The sequence below is a fragment of the Diabrotica virgifera genome, chromosome 8 (genome assembly GCF_917563875.1).
Source record: "Diabrotica virgifera virgifera chromosome 8, PGI_DIABVI_V3a".
NCBI classification, from domain to species: domain Eukaryota; kingdom Metazoa; phylum Arthropoda; class Insecta; order Coleoptera; family Chrysomelidae; genus Diabrotica; species Diabrotica virgifera.
In genome coordinates, this window is record NC_065450.1 from 1,222,357 (window position 1) to 1,244,335 (window position 21,979).

At 34.7% G+C, this 21,979-nt stretch overlaps 1 protein-coding gene across 15 annotated transcripts in view; it reads right to left on the reverse strand.

Moving 5' to 3' along the window:
• Positions 1-21,979, reverse strand: part of LOC114337883 (prominin-1) — a 940,102-nt gene that overhangs the window by 739,857 nt on the left and 178,266 nt on the right. For all 15 annotated transcript variants that reach the window (XM_050658571.1, XM_050658567.1, XM_050658566.1 and 12 more), the window contains exon 5: positions 13,181-13,392. In XM_050658571.1, coding sequence (XP_050514528.1) covers positions 13,181-13,392 — 212 coding nt within the window. The remainder of the gene's footprint in view (positions 1-13,180; positions 13,393-21,979) is intronic.

A 21,979-nucleotide genomic window follows, 5' to 3' on the forward strand; every position in this document is an offset into this window, starting at 1 on the left:
GGTAGTGGAAAAAGAGGGGGAGGGGGAACTATTTATTTGCTCCTAAATTAAAAAAAAGAAAAAATTAATTACATATTTTTTGTGTTTTTATCTGTGTCTTTCATTCCACTTATTTTCATTATCTTTATCTTCCTTGCATAATATGAAATATACAAACATTCCAACTCTATATTCTTCTTTGTTTGCCTTTAACTTCCCTGATCTCTATTTTTTTAGTTTTCAGAACACATAGTTTCAAAAGTTAGGCATCGCCTAAAAAGAATGGTCATTTTCATGATTATTTCGTGAACAAATTAACGCATTCCGCACATTTTCTTTTATTATTTTATATTTTTTTTTTTTTGGTATTTACACAGTTTTCAGAGGTTTACTCAAACTTCTTTTTTGAACTAATACCGCTGGAAGAAAAAAAAATGGTTTTTTTATGTTAAGTTTGAGACATCCTGAAGGGAGGACAAGGTATAAGTTTGGGTATACATTGAAATGGTATTATAGTCTTATGTTTTGTGAACATTATGTTTTTTGAATGTCCCTGATATCTTTAAATACAAAGAAAATATACGCTTGTATTCTTTAACATGACGTGTTTTAACTGAGACAAAAATAAATAAACAATAAAAAAAACAGTTAATAGTTCTTCAGAAACAGAAAGGCATAAAACGTTAACAATTCTGGTCGACACCTTAAGAGTTATTTGTTGACCAAGTGAGCGGTATGCACAGCGCAACATAATAGAGACAAGATTGTTTAATGGAGGCTCTGTGATGTTTTGAGGTGGAATTTCCTTAGGAGTAAGTAAGAATTGGGGGCTACGTGGAGTCTCTTTAAGTAGCGAGACCTACATTGAGCAAATTTTCTTTCTTTGAATACTTTGTTCCTTTCGCACTATAATATAAATGAAATAATTTCATCTATCGATGAAATTTTTTCATTTATATGAGAAAGTATCTTCCAGGTAGCTCTTGAGGAATGCGAAAGCGGCATCAAAGTAAATGGTACCGGGTCAATAATATACGATATGTGGATGACTCGGTCTTCATAACAGACAATATACAGTCGGAAAAATGAAAGAATACCCATGAACGAACATATAAAACACGCTGTATTTTCCTGTCACCGCGTCACAAAGAAAATTGTCCAACGCAAGTACATGTAATAATAATTCTTATATGTACTTGCGCTGGACAATTTTTTGTGTGACACGGCGACAGGAAAATACAGCGTGTTTTATTTGTTCGTTCATGGGTATTCTTTCATTTTTCCTACTGTAGAAGACCTCCAAAACCTTCTTAATAAAATTGGAGAGCATAGCGAGAACATGGGACTTAGCATCAAGATAAAAAAGATGAAGTTTCTTATAATAAGCCGTCAATTATGTCAGCATCAAAATGCAAGACTAGCATATAACAACCTAGATGTAGAGCGCGTAAGAAAGTTTAAGTACCTGGAAACCTGGATATGTGAAGGCTGGATGTCGGATATGGAAATTAAATGTCGGATAGAAAGGGCCAGAAGTGCATTCATGAAATTCAGAAACGTCTTTACGAACTCTGACTTTGACCTAAACCTAAGACTAAAATTCACGAAATGCTATATATGATCGGTGCTCCTAAGTGGCATGGAAGGATGGACTTTAAAAATAAACACAATGAATAAGCAAGAGGCATTTGAGATGTGGATCTATCGACGAATTATTAAAGCTCCCTGGACCGCAAGAATAACAAATGAAGAAATTCTGAGAAGAATTGGTACAGAACGACAACTGCTACGCACAATTAAACAGAAAAAAACGGCATACCTGGGGCACATAATTAGAAATAAAAGATACCAGTTTCTGCAAACCTTAATTGAAGGAAAGATCGAAGGAAGAAGGGGAGTGGGCAGGAAGAAAATGTCATGGCTCTGTAATGTCAAACATTGGACAGGACTAAAAAACATAGGAGACCTAATACATACTGCAAGGGATAGAGAAAAATGGTCAAACGTGATCGCGAACATCCATTAGTGGATTGCATAAGAAGAAGAAGAAGAAGAATTTCATCTTAGTGAATGATAAGACATGGCCTCCTCGCGTATCGCATATCTTCAGTTAAAACACATATTATAGAGTAAACACGTCTAGTTTTTTGTTATTAATGATAACAGAGAAACTAAAAAGTAAAATGTTCACAAAATATGAGACTCCGACATTGTTTCGATGTATACCCACCTTTCTATCATTTCCTCCCTACAGGGTGGCTCAAACTTTTGTTTCAGTTTAAACACATATTAAGTAATAAAAGCGTATATTTTATTTGTTTCTAAAGATATCGGGGATGTCGCACTTCCGCTCAAATTGTGTCATAAGTCAAAAAAGCAAAGTTTTTCGGCAAAACGACGTTTAAAGTTTGCCCTTACATATTTTCGGGTTTATTTGGAAAACTCTTAAAATTAGAATAATAACTATTTTAGTCAGTTACAATGGTTTTTGAAGCTCTATAAAATGGCGTATTAAGTACATATTTTAAAAATATTAAAAATATATTTTTTTGAGTTGCGACAGTGTACTGATATAATAACGAAAAATTAACGAAATATTATTTATCAAAAGTGACTTTTGCAGTACAGAATATAATATCATTATTCTTATCTGGTTAACACACTTATACTTTTTGATGATGTAACTTTAAATACAAGCAACAAAATTAAATATAAAATACTTCAAAAAGATAAATAAATAAGTGATAAATGTGTCACTTTTCTTGAGCGCATACACAGATTGTTTTGAAGAAAGTAATCATATTGTTTTAAGTCTACAAACGATGCTTTATACACATCTTAAATGGACAGATGCTTTGCACAAGTCGATATGTGACACTGTTTCTGTTCGGTGCGTCGTTGATTTTGGATAATCTTATAATGACACTAGTGTCATCTAACGATAAATACTTGACCCAAAGACGTGACACTTTGTGAGATAGGAGTTTTATTATACTGTTGGTGCAATAAAACCGATTTTTAAATTTTTTAAGTTATGACACTCTTTGAGCGGAGGTGCAATATTAAAAACACAGAATGTTCGAAAAACATAAGACTATAAGACGACTGCAATATGTACTAATATTTGTGCCTTGTCCTCCCTACAGGCTGTCTCAAACTTAACATAAGAAAAACATTTGTTTTCTTCCACCCGGTATATGTACAAAAAAGAAATTCGAGTAAACATTTGCCCAAGTTTGTAAATACCAAAGGAAAATCTAAAATAATATGTAAAACAAAAATCAGCAGAATTCGTTCATCTGTTCATGAAAAAGTCAACTATTATATGAAAATGAGCATAGCTAAAAAATTTTATAATTATTTTTTTGTTAGATGCATAGTTTTTAAGATATTTGTAAAAAACCGTCCGAAAAGGTGTCATTTTTCAATGAATATGGTCAATTTTCAACCACGAATATCTCAAAAAATATTGAGTTTTCAAAAAAAAAATTTTGCTTAGAATTATACAGTTTTTGTTTAGAATTAGATTATCCAGCCATTTCCGTGGTTAGTTTAACCGAAAAATTTTCCACCCCTGAGAAGGGGAGGGAACCACCCCCCAAGATAAAAGCGCACCTCGGCATGGGGTAGACTTTGTTTCCTGATCTATTCCCTACTTATTCTGAAAATATCAAGTAAATCGACCTAGTAGGATGGAATTCGGAGCCAAATATCAGGCAGTCATAGCCAGGCAGCCAAACATCAGGCAAATAATAGGGCAGTCAATGAGAACATTTGGCTCCGAATTCCATCCTACTAGGTCGATTTACTTGATATTTTCAGAATAAGTAGGGAATAGATCAGGAAACAAAGTCTGTCCCATGTCGATGTGCGCTTTTATCTTGGGGGTGGTTCCCTCCCCTTCTCAGGTGTGGAAAATTGTTCGGTTAAACTAACCACGGAAATGGCTAGATAATCTAATTCTAAACAAAAACTGTCTAATTCTAAGCAAATTTTTTTTTTGAAAACTCAATGTTTTTTGAGTTATTCGTGGTTGAAAATTGGCCATATTCATTGAAAAATGACACCATTTCGGACGGTTTTTGACGAATATCTTAAAAACTATGCATCTAACAAAAAAAATTATAAAATATTTTTGTAGCTTATAAAAAATCATAGAGACTCGCTCATTTATAAATCTTCTAGTTATAATACAAAAGAGATATGGTAGGTGAGAAGAGTTTGTTTTTTTGGTGCATTCTCAAATCGGTGTATTCAACTTGAAATAACAGAGAAACGGTCGATTTTAGGTGTATAATGCTACCAATACCTTTAAGAGAGATTAAAAAGGCCTTTAAAATGAGAAATATTAAATGTCGATGACATTCAAACTAAGCGAGATATGCTGCAAAGTATTGATGACTAATATATTTTGAGAAAAAATGGGAAGTATATTTTTAACTCCTCATCAATCAGAATTTAAATACATCGTTTTCCTTTAACAATACGTTTTACCATAGTGTTATTTTTATGTTCAAAAAGTTGGACGTGTTTAAAGTGAATGGTTTTTGAAAAATATAAGTTCAAATTATAGTTCAAAAAATATATCACATTTTTCAATTTTCTTAAAATCTTCCTTTTTCTCCATGTAACTCGAAAATCATAAGAGATACGAAAAAAAACTTACCAAACAAAAATGTAGGTTTTTTTGAATATAAATTTCGTTTTTATTTTTCATTACACTATCTCTTACTGTTTTCAAGTTACAGGGAGAAAAGGGAAGATTTTTAAGGAAATTTAAAAATGCGCTATGTAATTTGATCTTATTTTTTTAAACCATTCATTTTAAACCCGTCCAACTTTTTGAAAATAGAAATAACAGTATAATAAACGGTATAGTAGAAGGAAAACGATGCATTTAAATTCTGATGGATAAGGGGTTAAATATATTTCTCATCTTTTCTTAAAATACATTAGTCATCAATTTGTTTGCAGCATATCGCGCTTAGTTTAGATGTAATCGACACTTAATATTGTTCATTTTAAAAGCCTTTTCAAACACTACAAAAGGTATTGGTTGCATTATACACCTAAAATCGACCGTTTCTCTCTTATCTCAAGTTGAATACACCGATTTGAGCATGCAAAGAAAAAAAAACTCTTCTCACCTACCATATCTCTTTTTGTATTATAACTAGAAGATTCTTATGAAGGAATGAATTTCTTTGTTGTCTTATAAGTAAAGACCGGATTATATGTTTTTTGCATATCGATAACCATCAAAGATACAATCAAACGCTTCAGGATGTGGACGAATTATGATAATTAAAGGCGTTTGACACTAATTTAATTTTACATATTTAGAATATTTTCGGTTTTCTAACATATTTTGATGGTTTGAACATATTTTCGACCGTTTGACATATTTTGGCATATTTTTAACATATTTTGGCATATTTTTACCATATTTTGGCATATTTTGACATATTTTTGGCTGTAAACAGCTTGACACAGTACACAGTTAACCATGTAACAATGGTTAGGTTTATAAATGATGCTTTCATGAACTTTTTCCTTCCCGACATTGTTCCAACTAACAAAATCTTGCTTATGGTTTCCGATGCTGCGTCATGCATGGTCAAAGCTGGCCAACAACTAAAAGTTTGGCGCAGGGTTTAAACAGAGTGGCGGAAGAAATTCGAAATTAGTTTCCTACATTTAATAATTTAATTAGCAACGTGAAGAAAATATTTTTAAAATCGCCTTTAAGGATTCAGATATATAAAGAAAAATTACCAAATACTCATTTGCAACCGGAGCCTATAATCACAAGTTGGGGAAAATATTTAAAAGCTGCCTGTTTTTATGCGGAACATTTTCTCGTTACAAAAGAACTAATTTTATAAAAAGACTAAGTTTTCACTCTAATGGCATATAAAACAACATAATGCTATTCTACACCCCACCAGAATGAAAACAATGAGAACCTTCTCTGGTTACACCTCCGAGGCTTCTACAATTTGCAAGCCATACGGATGCTAAGACTAAGGAAGATGAGGGCATTCTACAATTTACAATTCACGTCCCATCTGCTCAGCGCGGTAAAGTTCCAACGAGAATAGTTCCCTTCATACTCCGCACAGAGTAAATGTAAATAAAAAATGAATAACCATTTTCAATTTCGTTGCAAAACGAAAACACAGCCGAACCATATTCTAGTCCAATCAGAGAGTGCTGCAATCACCCCTACCGGTTTCGAAACTTATTAGTCTCTCATCAGGAGGCACGCCTCCCTGATCCAACCAAAACAAACCCCAGCGTACAGTCCCGGATTGCAACGAACGAAATGGCATAGATGCCCTAGCGGCAACTGCTAGCAAAAAGACTAAGTTTTCACTCTAATGGCATATAAAACAACATAATGCTATTCTTTACCCCACCAGAATGAAAACAATGGGAACTTTCTCTGGTTACACCTCCGAGGCTTCTACAATTTGCAAGCCATACGGATGCTGAGACTAAGGAAGATGAGGGAATTGTAAATTGTAGAATTCCCTCATTTTACCGCGCTGAGCAGATGGGACGTGAATTTTAAATTGTAGAATTCCCTCATCTTCCTTAGTCTCAGCATCCGTATGGCTTGCAAATTGTAGAAGCCTCGGAGGTGTAACCAGAGAAGGTTCCCATTGTTTTCATTCTGGTGGGGTGTAGAATAGCATTATGTTGTTTTATATGCCATTAGAGTGAAAACTTAGTCTTTTTGCTAGCAGTTGCCGCTAGGGCATCTATGCCATTTCGTTCGTTGCAATCCAGGACTGCACGATGGGGTTTGTTTTGGTTGGATCAGGGAGAGCAGCATATGTGCCTCCTGATGAGAGACTAATAAGTTTAGAAACCGGTAGGGGTGCTTGCCGCACTCTCTGATTGGACTAGAATATGGTTCGGCTGTGTTTTCGTTTTGCAACGAAATTGAAGATGGTTATTCATTTTTTAACTAATTTTATGTTTTGAAGAAACAAATATTGGTGCAATTTCAAAATGCAAATCAATTTTAGAAAACAGATCACTGCACAATGAGCTTTGTTTTATTAAATCGAATTATGAATTTGTTTATAAAACCATCCTCAATCTTGAAACTGAATCGTTTCCACTGCAAGAGTCTCTTAATTTAATTCAGAAATTTAAGGAAAACGCTGAAGAAGTTTCTGGAAAAATTGGACAATCAATAAATAAAAAATTTATTGAAACTTTACAGAAAAATAGTGATTTAAAATTATTATTACAGGAAGCAAACCAAATTATTGTTGGCGATTTTGATGTTAATACCAATTTAAATGCGTAGATTGTTAATGTTATAAAATTTGCACTAATCACATCAGTTGATGTTGAACAAAGATTGTCAACATACAAATTACTACTAACGGATAGGCGACATAATTTTACTATTGAAAATATTGAAAAACATTTGATTGTGAATTGTTTTTATAAGAAGGAATAAAATGTAGAAACGTAAGTAATAGTAGTAGGTACTAGATAGGTATACATTGTTATGTTTAGGTTAATTTTGTCACTATATGTACCTACTTACCGTTATTTAATAAAACTTTTATACATTTTTTATCGCATATTTTCTTGTTACTTTAAAATGTTTTTCACATATTTCACATATTTGGAACATATTTTAAACTTTTAGGGAATATTTTCAACATATTTTACTTATATTTCAGACATATATGCACATATTTCAGTCAAAACAGAAACATATAATCCGGTCTTTACTTATAAGCTACAAAAATGTTTTATATACACTCACCGGCACAAAATTCCGCCACCCAAAATTTTTGATTAAGTTTGACAATCTATAACTTTATTATTTCTACTCCGATTTTCAAGATTCTAGCATCAGTTTGTAGGTACATATTGATGTCGTTTGTTGTTATTCCAGTAACAAAAAAAGTATGCTTACATGGCATTATACGGGGGTGAATGGAAGCGTTGTTTTTTCTCCTAATTTAAAAAATTCTCTGGAAAAATTGGAGGGCCGATTTTGTTTTATACTCCTTTTGTATTATTTTTGAGGTATCACTAAGGTTTTTTTTTTAATTATCCGAATATCTCTTTTGTTGACAGAGCTTTAAATTAAAACACTACCTTGAAGGTTTATTTAATTAAAAATATCAAACGCACTAAAACTAACAAAATTAACAACAAAACAAAACAATTCAATAGCGGGTATGTCCACTTCTTGCAGCAACGTCGGCTCGCAATCTGTTTAACATCGAATAAATATGTGTTATCCTTGCCTGGGGAATAGCCCGATATTCCACTACCAGGGCCATAACTGTACCAAATTTTCTGGAGGCCTAGGGTGACAGCGAATACCTTTAGTATAGAAACAGTAGGTATAGGTCTGATCCCGCGTACCAAAAAAAGTTAATTAATAACAAGCTGATAATTTTTTAATAGCTTAAGGGTGTCTATTGAGAAATTCACACCGAGAATGCAAAACGGCTAAGATAGGGGAATACATTTCTAATAGGGAATAAACGCACAGGGTTGTCGGTCTCCACCAGTTGTTGATTGCTCTCTCAAGAGTGTCACACAGGAGCTGTGGCAACACTGAATGTGCATTTCTATCTTAACCGTACTGCAATCCTAGTGTGAATTTAGTAGTAGGACAAACTTTGACATATTTATGGAAACACTGGAATAGGGGAAGTTTTAATTGTGGAACAGGTTAAAAATTTGGAACGTCAGTCTACGAAAACGTCAGATGTATTTTGTCGGACAGGACTTCCAACTTATTAATTACCCTTTCATTAACACTAGAAGCACCAGAGCGGTCATTTTGACTGCTTTCTATTTTTGATCCTCTGTATTACTTATTCCTAGTTGTTTTAGAAAGTTGATAATTTAGGACTTTTCCTAGATCTACTTTGAGGAATATAATTCCTCCTTTACAGGTACTTAGTGTAATTACTTTTTGAGATGTGTTAATATATACCTAGAAGCACCAAGGCGGTCATTTTGACTGCTCTCTATTTTTGACCCTCTGTATTACTACTTATTCATAGTTATTCTAGAAACTTATAAATTTAGGACTTTGCTACATCTATTTTAAGGATTACAAGTTCTCTTTTGCAGGTAGGTACTTAGTGTAATTACTTGTTGAATATGTTGATGTCTACCTAGAAAAATGCGGTACTTATTACGGAGAAGAAGTACCAGATCTGAGCGATGATCAACAGATAAATTTGTACTTGTGTCGGCAATATGGAACTTATTTATAGAGAATTGTATATTTTGCTACACCTACAACTGGCTAAAATATATCTATCGACGAACAGATTTTTCCCACAAAGGCAAGATGTCACTTCACCCAGTACACGGCGTATAAACCCAATAAGTTTGGAATCAAATTCTGGCTTACAGCTAATGTCTAGTCCAAATATTTATTGCATGGATTTCTTTACCTACGCAAAGATGAACAACGACCAGAAAATCAACTTCTAGGGGAACATATGATTAGCCGTCTAATGGGCCTATTTATGAATAAGGGAAGAAATGTCACGATACATAAAAAGTATTACGAAATAAGGCTACCAGCAGTACTGGAACAATAAACCGAGCAAGAAAGGATATTCCTCCGTCAATAAAAAACGAAAAGATGAAATTATAAAATCAAAAATTTTCATACACGAAGACTTGAGCTAGCTAGGGAAACCAGGTGTACCAGGGAAAAATGATCTAAAATGTTCTAGCGCTGAATTCTCTTTACTCAAACAATATTGAAATAGGCATAGACAAAAAGGAGAGACCTAAAACCATTACCTACTACAACCATACAAAATACGAAGTAGACTTTGTAGATCAGATGGCCATACAGTGCTTAACCAAATCAGCTTCAAGAAGATGGCCGTTGCAGGCTTTTTTAATATCTTAGATATGGTAGGAATAAATGCTTGGATTCTGTATAAGGAAGTTACTGGTTGTCAAATATCTGGGCAAACTTTCCTACTTCAGTTAGCAGAAGAATTGTGACAAGATCATCTGACTAAGGACAAGACAATATCAACGGAAACAAATCAGAAATACAACACTTCAATCAAATAATAAACGTAGGCAGTGACAAAACCTACAATATCTCGGACATGTGATGCGGAGCGAGAAATATGTCATCCTATGACTCATAATGCAAGGAGGGGTAGATAGCAAAAGAAGTATCGGAAGAAGACCAATTTCATTGCTGAGATTTGGATGAAGCCCAAAACAACTATTCAGATCTACTGACTCAAAAATTAAAATAGCTATAATGATTGCCAACTTCCGTAGCAGAGATAGCACCTGAAGAAGAAGAAGTGAAAAACTGGGAACTAAAACTAAAATAAGACATGTGAAAGTCATATACATATATGTAAAAAATTTGTGTGTATATCTTATACAAGCAAAACTAAAAAAATTTTGTTACTACATAAATTGTGCTTAAATAATTAAATAATTTATTTAAATTAACTAAATGTCTTTTGTTAGTAGGTATTAACTCAATATAGGTTTTTTTCAATTAAAAAACGATACGAAAACGACTGGCGATAGAAAATTCTAATACCCGTCATCTTGACCGCTCCGGTGCTTCTAGGTATGCAAAGATGTTGGTGCTTCTATTGTTAAACTCTCATGCAAAAATCAGACTGCTATTACTAACCAACATTATTCCTGTCATTTGACATGTTCAACTTGGTCTAAATTTGGCCGGTTCTTCAACGGTTCAGCATGCGCCACGTTGACCAGTCGCTTGAAATCCCGCTTTGTTGAGTTTCTGTTAGTGGATAACAGGGTGGGGGTTCGTCTAGCAGGGCGCTAAGGAAACGATTTCTTGACTTCAGTCGGGAAACTGTTCGTGGCTAAAAAGTCGGTGGCTGCTGTCAAAAGTCTGTTTGGATCTTTCGTTGAAGTCGTGGGCCGTTCTACAGGGACTTAAGATCCGAGAAGCTTGAAATTTTATACAGTTTATCCAGAGAGGTTGGTCTCATAAAACCGGTAATGAGTCTGCAAGTTTCGTTCAGACTGACAATTACTTTCTTGGCGTGCGCGAATCTCTTTCATACTGGGCATGCGTATTGGGGTTTAGTGCCCTATTTACTATTGTTAAGCTTCTTTAAAAGGTTATTACGCGCATTCACTTACTATCGAGTTTTTTCACAGTGGAACCTGTATGTTAATGGGTAATAGGATATAAATATATCGGCTTTTGGGTGTGTTCTAGCAAGGTGATATTCCAGGTTATGTTTAGTTTCCTTTTGGTCACTCGGGAATAAATATGGAAAGCGCTTCAGTTTTGGTTGGATTTGATCCTAGCGAATTTTTTCCTAATGATTTGACATCAAATTGACGGCAGCTTTCAATTTTTTGTTCGATCCCTTCAAAGCTTGAAACTTGGACTGTTAGGCCTAAGTCGGCAGCGTATAAAAATTTTCAAGTAAAAGTTGGCGTTGGTTGATCATTGGTGTATAAGTTAAAAAGTAGCGGCTAAACTAAGCCAAGCCATTTATTTGGGATTGACAACGACATTTTTTACATCAAGACTAAAGTATATGTTGCAGTAGTGATTCCGCTATTTTGATGAGTTCGTAGTCTTTAAGAATGACATATATATAGTTTCTGCAGGTTTCTATGGTTGACGGTGTCGTACGCGGCGCTTAGGTTGACGAGAGCTAGGCTTGTTATCTTTTTTCCTTTGATTTCGTGCTCGCTGTGTTCCATCAATGCTAGAACTTGGCTTATGCTGGCCCTCCAAGGTCTAAAACCCGCTTGCAGTGGTATGATTCTTAAGTCAACCGCTTTCTCTATGCGATACAAGTCTTTAACTCAGGAACAGTCGTGCTTTCTTCTGTCACACGATCGGTCGCGCGTTAGTTTATATCTAATCATCATCATCATCCAACCAATTCACGTCCACTGCTGGACATAGGTCTTCCCCAATTGTTTCCACACTTCACAGTTTTGTGCTGTTTGTTGCCAGTTTTTACTAATCCGCCTGATATCATCTGTCCAACGTGTAGGCGGCCTTCCTCTAATGCGTTTATCTAATAATACATATACAAAATATTTTTTTATTTTATAGTATTTTTATTTACTTGTTATGTTAATAATATCCATTTTTAACAATAATTAAAAGAATATAAATTTAAATAAGAACTCAAGGAATACACAAAAATGGAACAAACGCTAAAATAAAAGATAACAGATAAAAAAACGAAATAAACACTAAAATATATCAACAGTATGTAATTCCGCTGGTATGTCCGGCTAATTTTTGGGCAAAGTGCCTACCACTGTTAATATATGGTTAATATAGAGATGCTAGAGAAATATACTTGACAATTTTGACCTACGTTTTCAGTCGCGCCGTTAGATTTTATCTAACAACAGTCAAGTCTACTCATATTTTGTAATGCTGGCTATCCGGTACCCTTGGACATACCTCATGAATTACTGCATGCTTCCTCGAGGCACTTACGAGTGGAAAGCTATGTTGCTAAATGTTTCATCAAGTTATCTCGGAAAATGATAAAATGTTAGATCCCGGGTTAATAAGCTTTTATACGTGACAGAGAATCGAGATATGGCGGTAACTGTTTGGTGTTTCTGGTTATTTCCCAGGTTTTAGTATGGCTATGACTTTTGCTTTCGTCCAAGTTTTGCTATTTGAAATGTCGTTCGGCAGTTATTGAACAAACATAGGATACCGATTTGTGCCACAGTGCCAAAATGTTTAATTTGCTCCACTCATTTATAATCGGCTCCTGCGATTTTTACATTTTTGAGTGAATTAAGTTCTCAATTCAGTTCTTTTATTATGAAGGGTGTATCACCAGAATATACACTGGGTTTTAAAAACCAACTACGTTCTCTAAACCTATTAGTATAGGTATTAACTAAATGAAAAACTCACGGTTTGATGAAGAATGCGTAGTTTAAGAAAATATAATATGAACCTTATACAAAATATTAAAATTTATTTATTTTATACATAATTTGCCTTTCGAACAAGCACCGTATGGCGCATAAATATAAATATATTATAAAAATGTATACTTCCTTAACTTTTTATTTTATTTATTCAAACGATTCAAGTAAGTATACGATATTTTTTATACATTTTTATATAAATATGCCCTTTATTACATTCCATAAATGGTTTATAAAAGATCAACACACTTACATTAATAAAAACAGCAGGATATGAAGTGAATATTCCAGAAATCTCTTCGTACATTTCTCGGCAGAAGCGAACGGACCAATCGAGTAGTCCTCGTCCAGTCGCTGACTACCATTCGCACAGCACAATTGGGCCGCTACGGCAATTGGGAGACATAGCGATAATACGGCCCAAATTATGATCCAGACAACAACTATGATATCCATTTTAAGTATCTATAAAAACAAAATGGATGAGCTTTGTTTCGTATTTGTAAAGAGGTTATAACTATATTTAGAATAAAAATCTAGGTATACGAGGTTATGAATATATTATAAAAATAATCTTCTTCGATGCGGTTTTTTGGCAAAATACTTTTACAGATTATAGTCTTAGGTTAGAATGTTTGATCATTATGTGGAATGTTTGGGTTAGATACCTCGAAGATACAAAGATATCGAGCTATTTTTAAAAAGGTCGGCTCAGCCTTAACAAAAAATACATGAGAAATGAGAAATATAAAGAGATCGTTAAAGCATATAGCCTGATCAAATAAAACAAAATCAAAATATAATTCGGTACAGGTTAGAATAAATTTTATATTATCAAAGTTTACGGGAAAACAAAAGATGTTTTCAAGAAAATATATGATAATGGGATCATTGTTTAAATAAAGCAAAATGGGTTATTTTTACACAAATTTACTTTTTTAACTGCTGAGGTAATTCATGTTTTTATGAAGGTTTTCACTATTTTTTTCTGCAAAGATGAAGGAAAAAGTTTCTGTTTTTGACTTACTAGATTAGTGAAATTTAAATAATTATATATAAGTAATTATAAATAAAGCTTGCAAAATAAATTAGCAATAATAATTATATTATGTGCATTATAAACAAGCACTGTCGAATATGTTATTTGGCAAGAAAAAGTTGCATTATATTAGCAGTATAAAGCAAAAAAAGCATAATTTGCTAAAAAATATTCAACAGTTTATGTGATATTTAATTTGTTTCTTAAATGTCCTTAAATTTGTCTCCAATTGCAAAAACCCGGTGGTTGCCGATAGATACACTATTATGAGATCCCAATTTTTCGTTTTTATGTATATATTTTCGATAAATGCATTGAGAAATCTGTCTTCTTTCTTTCTTCTGCTTTAGTGGCACTCAGTGCATCGGATGTCGGGTTCTGCCTCTCAGTTATGCATGTTCAGTTCTTTATATGTCGCAGTCACGACATTTGTTTGCGAGCTATTCCACTCTTGCCCTCAATTTTTCCTTGGATGAGTAGTTGAGGGATTTGTTCCCTCATCTAATGCAGTATTTTTTAGCTCTGCTACTGGGTCATTCCATATCAACTCAACACACCTAATTTCGACCCCTCTTCAAGATTTGATTATAATTTGGAATACTCATAGTGGCTAATAAGGGAAACAAAAATACAAAATTTTAAATTTTTATCTCAAGCCGTTTCCGAAATATGGTTATGTAAAATTTTCCAAAAAGGTCCAAAACACCGCGACCATACTTTATTGGAATGGTTGTATAAGCTGACCTGATGTGAAGCTGACCTAGAATGCTGGGAGAGGTGTCATTTTGCAGCATTTTTAAAGCTCTTTACAGTGATATATAAAACATAATGCTACGATTAACAAGTTTTTCTCAAACAAAAAAATATATTTTGAATAAGTTTTTTTCCAAAAAGAACATAAATTAAAATTTTCATAATATTCCTACAAATACATCTGTTGTTAATTAAATATAAAATTTTATTATGGGATGGTGATGGGTTCAACATAAAAAAACAAATTTCACACATACAGTATAGTGCAAATGAAAGGAATAAATTCGTAATAACGCAAGCTGGCGACTAAGGAAAAATACCGAAACAGGCCGTTTCTTTTTATTTGTAATTTTTTGGCATATATATCATACTAGTGATCAGGCCCGTGCGCAGAATTCGTTTATGGGGGGGGGGGGTTTTGACATATGTGTATCATGTTAGGTTATGAAGTTAATAAAAAATAATAAGAAACTTTTCTTATAAATGAAGACATTTTATTGTGTCTTGGTCTTGACTTGATATTCAGTTATTATATAATAAATTAACTCTGCGAGGTGTAGAAAAAAACTTCTCCAAAACTCTTTGCGGATCGACCTCGACATCGCGATGTATATTGAGCGAAGCTAATCCGTTCAGCCGATCTTCAGACATTGTTGACCTGAGGTAAGTCTTGAGGCGACGCAATGTTGAAAAGGAGCGTTCATTCGTTGCTGTCGTTACAGGCAGAACTGCCAAAATGCGAAGCATTTGATGTACATTTGGAAACGCATCTCCATTGCACACATCGAGTGCTTCAAGCGAATTTTTAACGTTCTTTCCGGCGATGCGTTGACGCCAAAGTTTGACTTCGTCTACCCAGATGTCACGGGAATCATCCCACAAAATTGAAGAGTATGGTTCAAACAGTTAAGCGCAGGATTCTTCATTGAAATTCTTCATTTTGTTGGGGAAGAGGCAAGCAAAGTTTGATAAAATTTTGCGGTGATTCAAAAATCGATCTTGTATATGGGTCAGAAACAAATCAATGTATGGGATGTAAATCGTTATGCGAAAATAATCTTGAACTGAATCAGTTTGTACGTTGGAGCGTTGAGTCTGTTTTGACGCGAGCCTTGGTTTCCGCAGTTCGATGTCGTATTTTGCGCTGATTTCGCTCACGGTTTTGAAAATTCCTCTGAAGTCCTTTTCGGCGTTTTCTCTTCTTTCAAGCAGGACTTGTTTCGCAGCATCAGCCAGTTCGATAGCCTCGCCAAGATCCTGGTTTTCGGACTGAAGTACTCGACTGAGAGACAAAGTCAAAGAATGTACTGAGCTCAAAATATGCATGGAGATCTGGAAATTAAATTCAAAGAATGAAGAATATACAAACATCTTATAATAGAGAGCTGGTAACGTGCTAGTGTGAGTCTTGAATTTTACCTGGAAATTTGCAGTTTTTATTGCTGAAAGAAGTTGGAAAGCTCCAGATGAAGTCGTCGGATCCTTCCAGGTGGTCGAAATCACATCAAGAGCGTGAATTACTGCTGGTTGTAAGTGCAGATAAGTTGCGACAGACTCGTGTTGCTCTACCCATCTGGTTTTGCAAAATTTTTTCAATTTTTTCAACAGACTTTCACGTAGCGTCTCATCTTCATTGATCGCATCTTGAAGAGCATTTTGGCGTTTCGGATAGATGAAGAAAGTATGAATGCTTTCGAGGGTTCCCAAACAATTTCTGATTGCTGTTATATTGCATGCAGAGCTGACTGCAAAATTAAAGCTGTGAGCCGCACAATGGGAGTAGAGCGCGAGTGGATAACGCTCTCTGACAACAGCTTGGGCTCCATGGAATTCTCCGCTAACCGCTCTCGCGCCATCATATCCCTGTCCGAGAAAATATGTGCAATTAAGTCCGGAAGAATCCAAGAAATTGAGATAAGAAGTTCCTATTCCTTTTCCAGTGAAATCTGCGATAGTGATGAAGCACAAAAAATCTTCACGAATGATAAACTTCCCGTCGCTCTTATCCAAGTATCGAGTGCAAATTGAACTTTGTTCTATTCCTGCAATGTCCGGTGTGTCATCTCCAAGAAAAGAAAAGCCCATCGATTCGTTGACTCGATCGACAATGTGATTCATGATCAGATCGTGACAAATGTTAATTAGTTCATTCTGAACTCGGTTGCTTATATACATAGCATTCTTTGGCGATTCAACCAGTTGTTTCTTCAACTTCTCATCATTTTTTGCTCGAAATCTCAAGAGAGCTCGGAAATTTCCATCATTAATTAACGGTTCATCTTCAGAAATTCTCCCCGTATCCCTGGAACCCCGAAGAGCAAGCCCTTGCCGGCCACAAAGAATAATTGTTTCAATAATTGGAATCATGCGTAGTTTACTTTCATTTATAAAGTCAAGTTTTTGTTTCGAAAGTTGTAAATCAATGGATAAAGCATTTTCGTCTTCGATTTCCAGTCTCAAGCTCCATTGCAACAGGCTTCTCTTGTGATATTCTGATGCATTGTGCTTTTCGAAAGTGTCCAGTGCTTTTTTCCAGTTTCTCAATGGATTCGTGACTAACTGGCCCAAGGTTTGGCGACCAACCCGTCCCGCTCGAGCACAAAATAAGACACAGCATTTGCAAAATGCACCGTCTTCTCTCTCCGAGTACGCCAGCCATGAGTATGTCAGGAGCCAAGAGCGTTGGAACTTCAAATTTCTAGGGCCCGATGCGGGAAAACTGTAGGCGTCAGGTGGAGTCCAAATTTTCTTTTGCAATCCAGGGATTAAATTTATCCCATCAGCCGAAGACCTTTGTACGAATAATCCTATATCGTATGAACTTAGATTATCATTCGTAGAGCAAACTGGCGAAGATGGACTTTTCGGTACCTCAGGATCAATGTCCATATCTGAAGAACTCTGCAAAAGAGAATACAAGAAACATTAGTCTCTGTTCATACTGAATTCATTATCTTTATATATAGGGTTTTTCAATGTACTGAAAGAATTCTTGGAATTTCTCAAACATGATTTTATAAAACATCGTAGTAGGACAATAATATTGTTAAGAAATACGTCGAAAATACACATATAACAGATGTTCGGAGGAAGTAAATACATGATAAATATCCAATTTTTGCAAAATCATAAGAAAGTCCGGCTTTAGTAAAATCGTATTTTGTTCATAAAGATTGAAAATTTCGTAGGTTTGATGTAGATACATTTTGTTGTTGATACATTCATGAAAAGTTTATACTAGCAACAAATATGCATTATTTTCAGTTTTTTGTACCCCAGTTAGTTTTTTAACAATTAATGAGTGTGACATAAAAATAAATTGTTTTTTCGTTATCAGCAATTTTCTAAAAATATAACTGAAAAGTCAATATCATATTGAAATAAAAAACGTATCAATGATAATGCTCCGAATAAAAATCAACGAAACCTTCATAATGTTCTAATTGCAGTTGTGAATCGTGCCCGCCCTAGAAATTCAAATAGATTTTCTGATATGAAATGACCTATTATATAAATTAAAATATACCTGTCCTGCTTCCGTTTCTTGCTTGCATGCTTTTTTTTCTGAAGATCCGGCCTGAGTTTGAACCGTTGGAAGTTTATCTTGATTACATTCACCCACGTCCTATCAATAAACAAAAGGTATCATCAATACTATAAACTGTAGCACAATAACCTGCAAATCCTTGCTGTGATTGATATTCTACTGAAATCAACAGCATTCGATACTTACATTTTTGTGTACAATCCGCGGTTTTTTACACAAAAAGCGACGAATGTCCATGGTAAAAAATATGAGGATCGAAAATCAAACAATGTCAACAAACAGTCAACAAATGTCCGCACAGCTCGAACAGCTGACTAGTCAGTTCGAGTCAGTTGTATCGATACTATGGAGACCTACACAGAGGAGAGGAATCGAGATAGGACGACCTTAAAATTTGTGTACACTATTTTGCCTGTTTGCTTGGTTTGTCACTAGGCGGAGTTGGCGTAGAGATAGATGCTAGTTTTGCATTGGAGTGAATGTGGAAATTTTGAAAATAATTAATTATTCGTAGTTAATATAAAATTACTGGTTTTGGTGGTTAATATTATTTAAATATGAGTGCCAAGAAAGCTTACACTAAAAGAACTTTCTTCGTACCGGGATTTATATCGAGTTATCGTTCCGTTAAAAAATTCAAAAGGGAACTTAACGAAGTTAATAGACTTTTTTTATAATGATTTGTCTTTATGTTATTTATAACGTTCATGGATTATATTCGTTTGTATGTTATTTCGTTCGGTGTAAATAAAATTTGTGTATTATCTACCTATTATTGGTTTTTATTTTAACATTTTAACCTGAAAATGGTAGTGATAATCGGAGGATCTTGAAAGTTTTTCTGTCGAAACAATGCATTTTTTGAGACAAAATATTTCACAAAAATTAACATTAATTTTATAAAAGTCAGACTGTCGGTCTGTAGTTAATTTACATATTATATTTTTATTAACTAAATTTAAACATCAGTTAGCCCACAAACGATGCTTTGCGTTTCCACTCCTTGTTACAGGTCTCCATAATCGATACTATCGATGGTTGCATTCACAATGACACTGATAATAGGAGGTAAAAAAGGCGGGAAAATTAAAAAAAAACGTGCACAAGATCGAGAAAGTTGAGAATGTCGAAACAAAAATTGACAACAAAATATTTATTATCAAGTCGGTTTGACTTTCGTAGAATAAGGACTATTGCTAGTGGAAAATTATGTGGAAAAATTCTCGATGGGGGGGGGGTGAGAACCCCCAACCCCCCCCCCCCCCCCTGCGCACGGGCCTGCTAGTGATATACATAGTATATATCATACTATGACGTAGTCGATGATTTTTAAATGAGACTATAGGTTGTGTGTTATCTCATTTAAAAGGCTATTTATTTAATTTTCTGTCCAGTAGTATAAACAATAACATAATTATTTATACAGGGTAGCAAAAAAAGTTTTTTTTTTAATTAAATTAATTGACAAAAAAGAAGAATGTATGAAATTTATCTGTTTCTGGCAATAGTAAAATCTATTTTATATTAAATAAATTACATACATTCTTCTTTTTTGTCAATTAATTTAATTAAAAAGAAAACTTTTTTGCCACCCTGTATAAATAATTATATTATTGTTCATATTACTTAACAGAGAATTAATAACCTTTCAAATGAGCTAACACACGACCTATAGTCTCATTTAAAAAATCATCGATTACGTCATCATGCCCAGATGGATGACGTCACTAGTATGATACATATGCCAAAAAATTACAATTTAAAAATAAAAATCGACCTGTTTCTGGATTTTTCCTTAAAGTCGCCAGCTTGCGGCATTACGAATTTATTCCTTTCATTTGCACCATACTGTATGTGTGACATTTATTTTTTTTATGTTGAAGCCATCACCATTCCATGATAAAATATTTATATGTTACTAACAACAGTACTATGTATTTGTTGAAATATTATGAAAATTTTAAACTATGTACTTTTTGGAAAAAAACTTAATCACAATATATTTTTTTGTTTGAGATAAACTTGTTTATCGTACCATCATGCTTTATATTATATAACTGTAAAGAGCTTTAAAAATGCTGCAAAATGGCACTCTCGCAGCGTTCTAGCTCAATCAGGTCAGCTTCTACAACCATTCTAATAAAGTATTGTCGCGATATTTTGGACCTTTATGGAAAATTTTACATAACCATATTTCGAAAACGGCTTGAGATTAAAATTTTAAATTTTGTATTTTTCTTCATCTAATCATCCACTATAATAAGTACTCTAAAATTTAACAAAATCTAAATAGGTCAGACAAAAATAATTAATAGTGTGTTGATTTGACCTGGAATAGCTCTACTGTCGTTGGTGCGGAATTACGAAGCCGAACACTACGTTTGAACTCATCCCATGGTGCTTGATGGGATTCATATTCAGACTCAATGAAGCGTTCTCATGGATTAGCATCAAGGCATCGTCTATGTAGCCGGTGTAAGGAACAACATGATCTTGAAGAATATCCGTACTGTAACGATCAACTGTCAAACCCTTTCCGCAACCTCCACCAGTCACGAACACAAGCTCTGTTTTTCCTTCTAAAGATACACCACCCTAAAACATTCACGAATCACCTCCATACCTCACTCTTTTGACATTACAGAACTAGGCAACTCGTTCTCCAGGCCTCCGATAGACAAGCTATTCACTCTGCCATTGCTATACAACCATAATTCGAGTTCACCAGAGAATCAAATTCTGCTTCATTGGCAAAGGTCCTAATTGACGTGTTCTCAAGCAAATTTAAGTCGAGCTTGCTTCAAACTTGCGTTTAATTTGGACCCTGTGTAGACCAGGGCATTTAGCACAAAATAAATAATTTTTTAAATACAGCACCTAGAGACTTGCAGTTTTTTGCATTATGTTCAGGATGACGTCAGGAAAAAAAGTCTACTATTCAAAAATGGGTGGAAATGCATCCAAAATTGCATAAATGTAAAAATAAAGTGAAAATCAGTATACTAAGGAACAAAATTTATTATTAGGGGGGTTTTTGGGGTCACTGAATACGATTACGCCATCAGAACTGACCTCCGGATCACCTGGTGCCCAATGTCACGGCAAGAGACGTCATCTTCTGGAGTTTCGATGGTGTTCGGCATTAAATCAATGCAAACGGATTACTCGCGAGTTTTAGGGGTCCCTAAATACGAATAAGCCATCAGAATTGACCTCCGCAGTACCTGGTGCCCAGGGTCGTTACTAAGGCACATCATCTTCTGGAGTTTCGAGGGAAATCGGCACTAAATTGATGCAACTGGACTGGTGTTTAGCGACCTCATAAACCCGTAAGTAATCCGTTTGCATCAATTTGATACCGAAATCCCTCGAAACTCCAAAAGATGATGTCTCTTGCAGTGACCTTGGGCACCAGGTGATCCAGAAGTCTCTTCTAATGGCATATTTGTATTCGTGTTTAACCACCTTAAAAACCCCCCGAATAGTCCAGTTGCATCAATTTAGTGCCGATTTCCCTCGAAACTCCAGAAGATGATGTGCCTTAGTAACGACCCTGGGCACCAGGTACTGAGGAGGTCAATTCTGATGGCATATTTGTATTTAGGGACCCCTTAAACCCGCGAGTAATCCATTTGCATCGATTTAATGCCGAAACCCATCGAAACTCCAGAAGATGACGTCTCTTGCTGTGACCTTGGGCACCAGGTAATCCG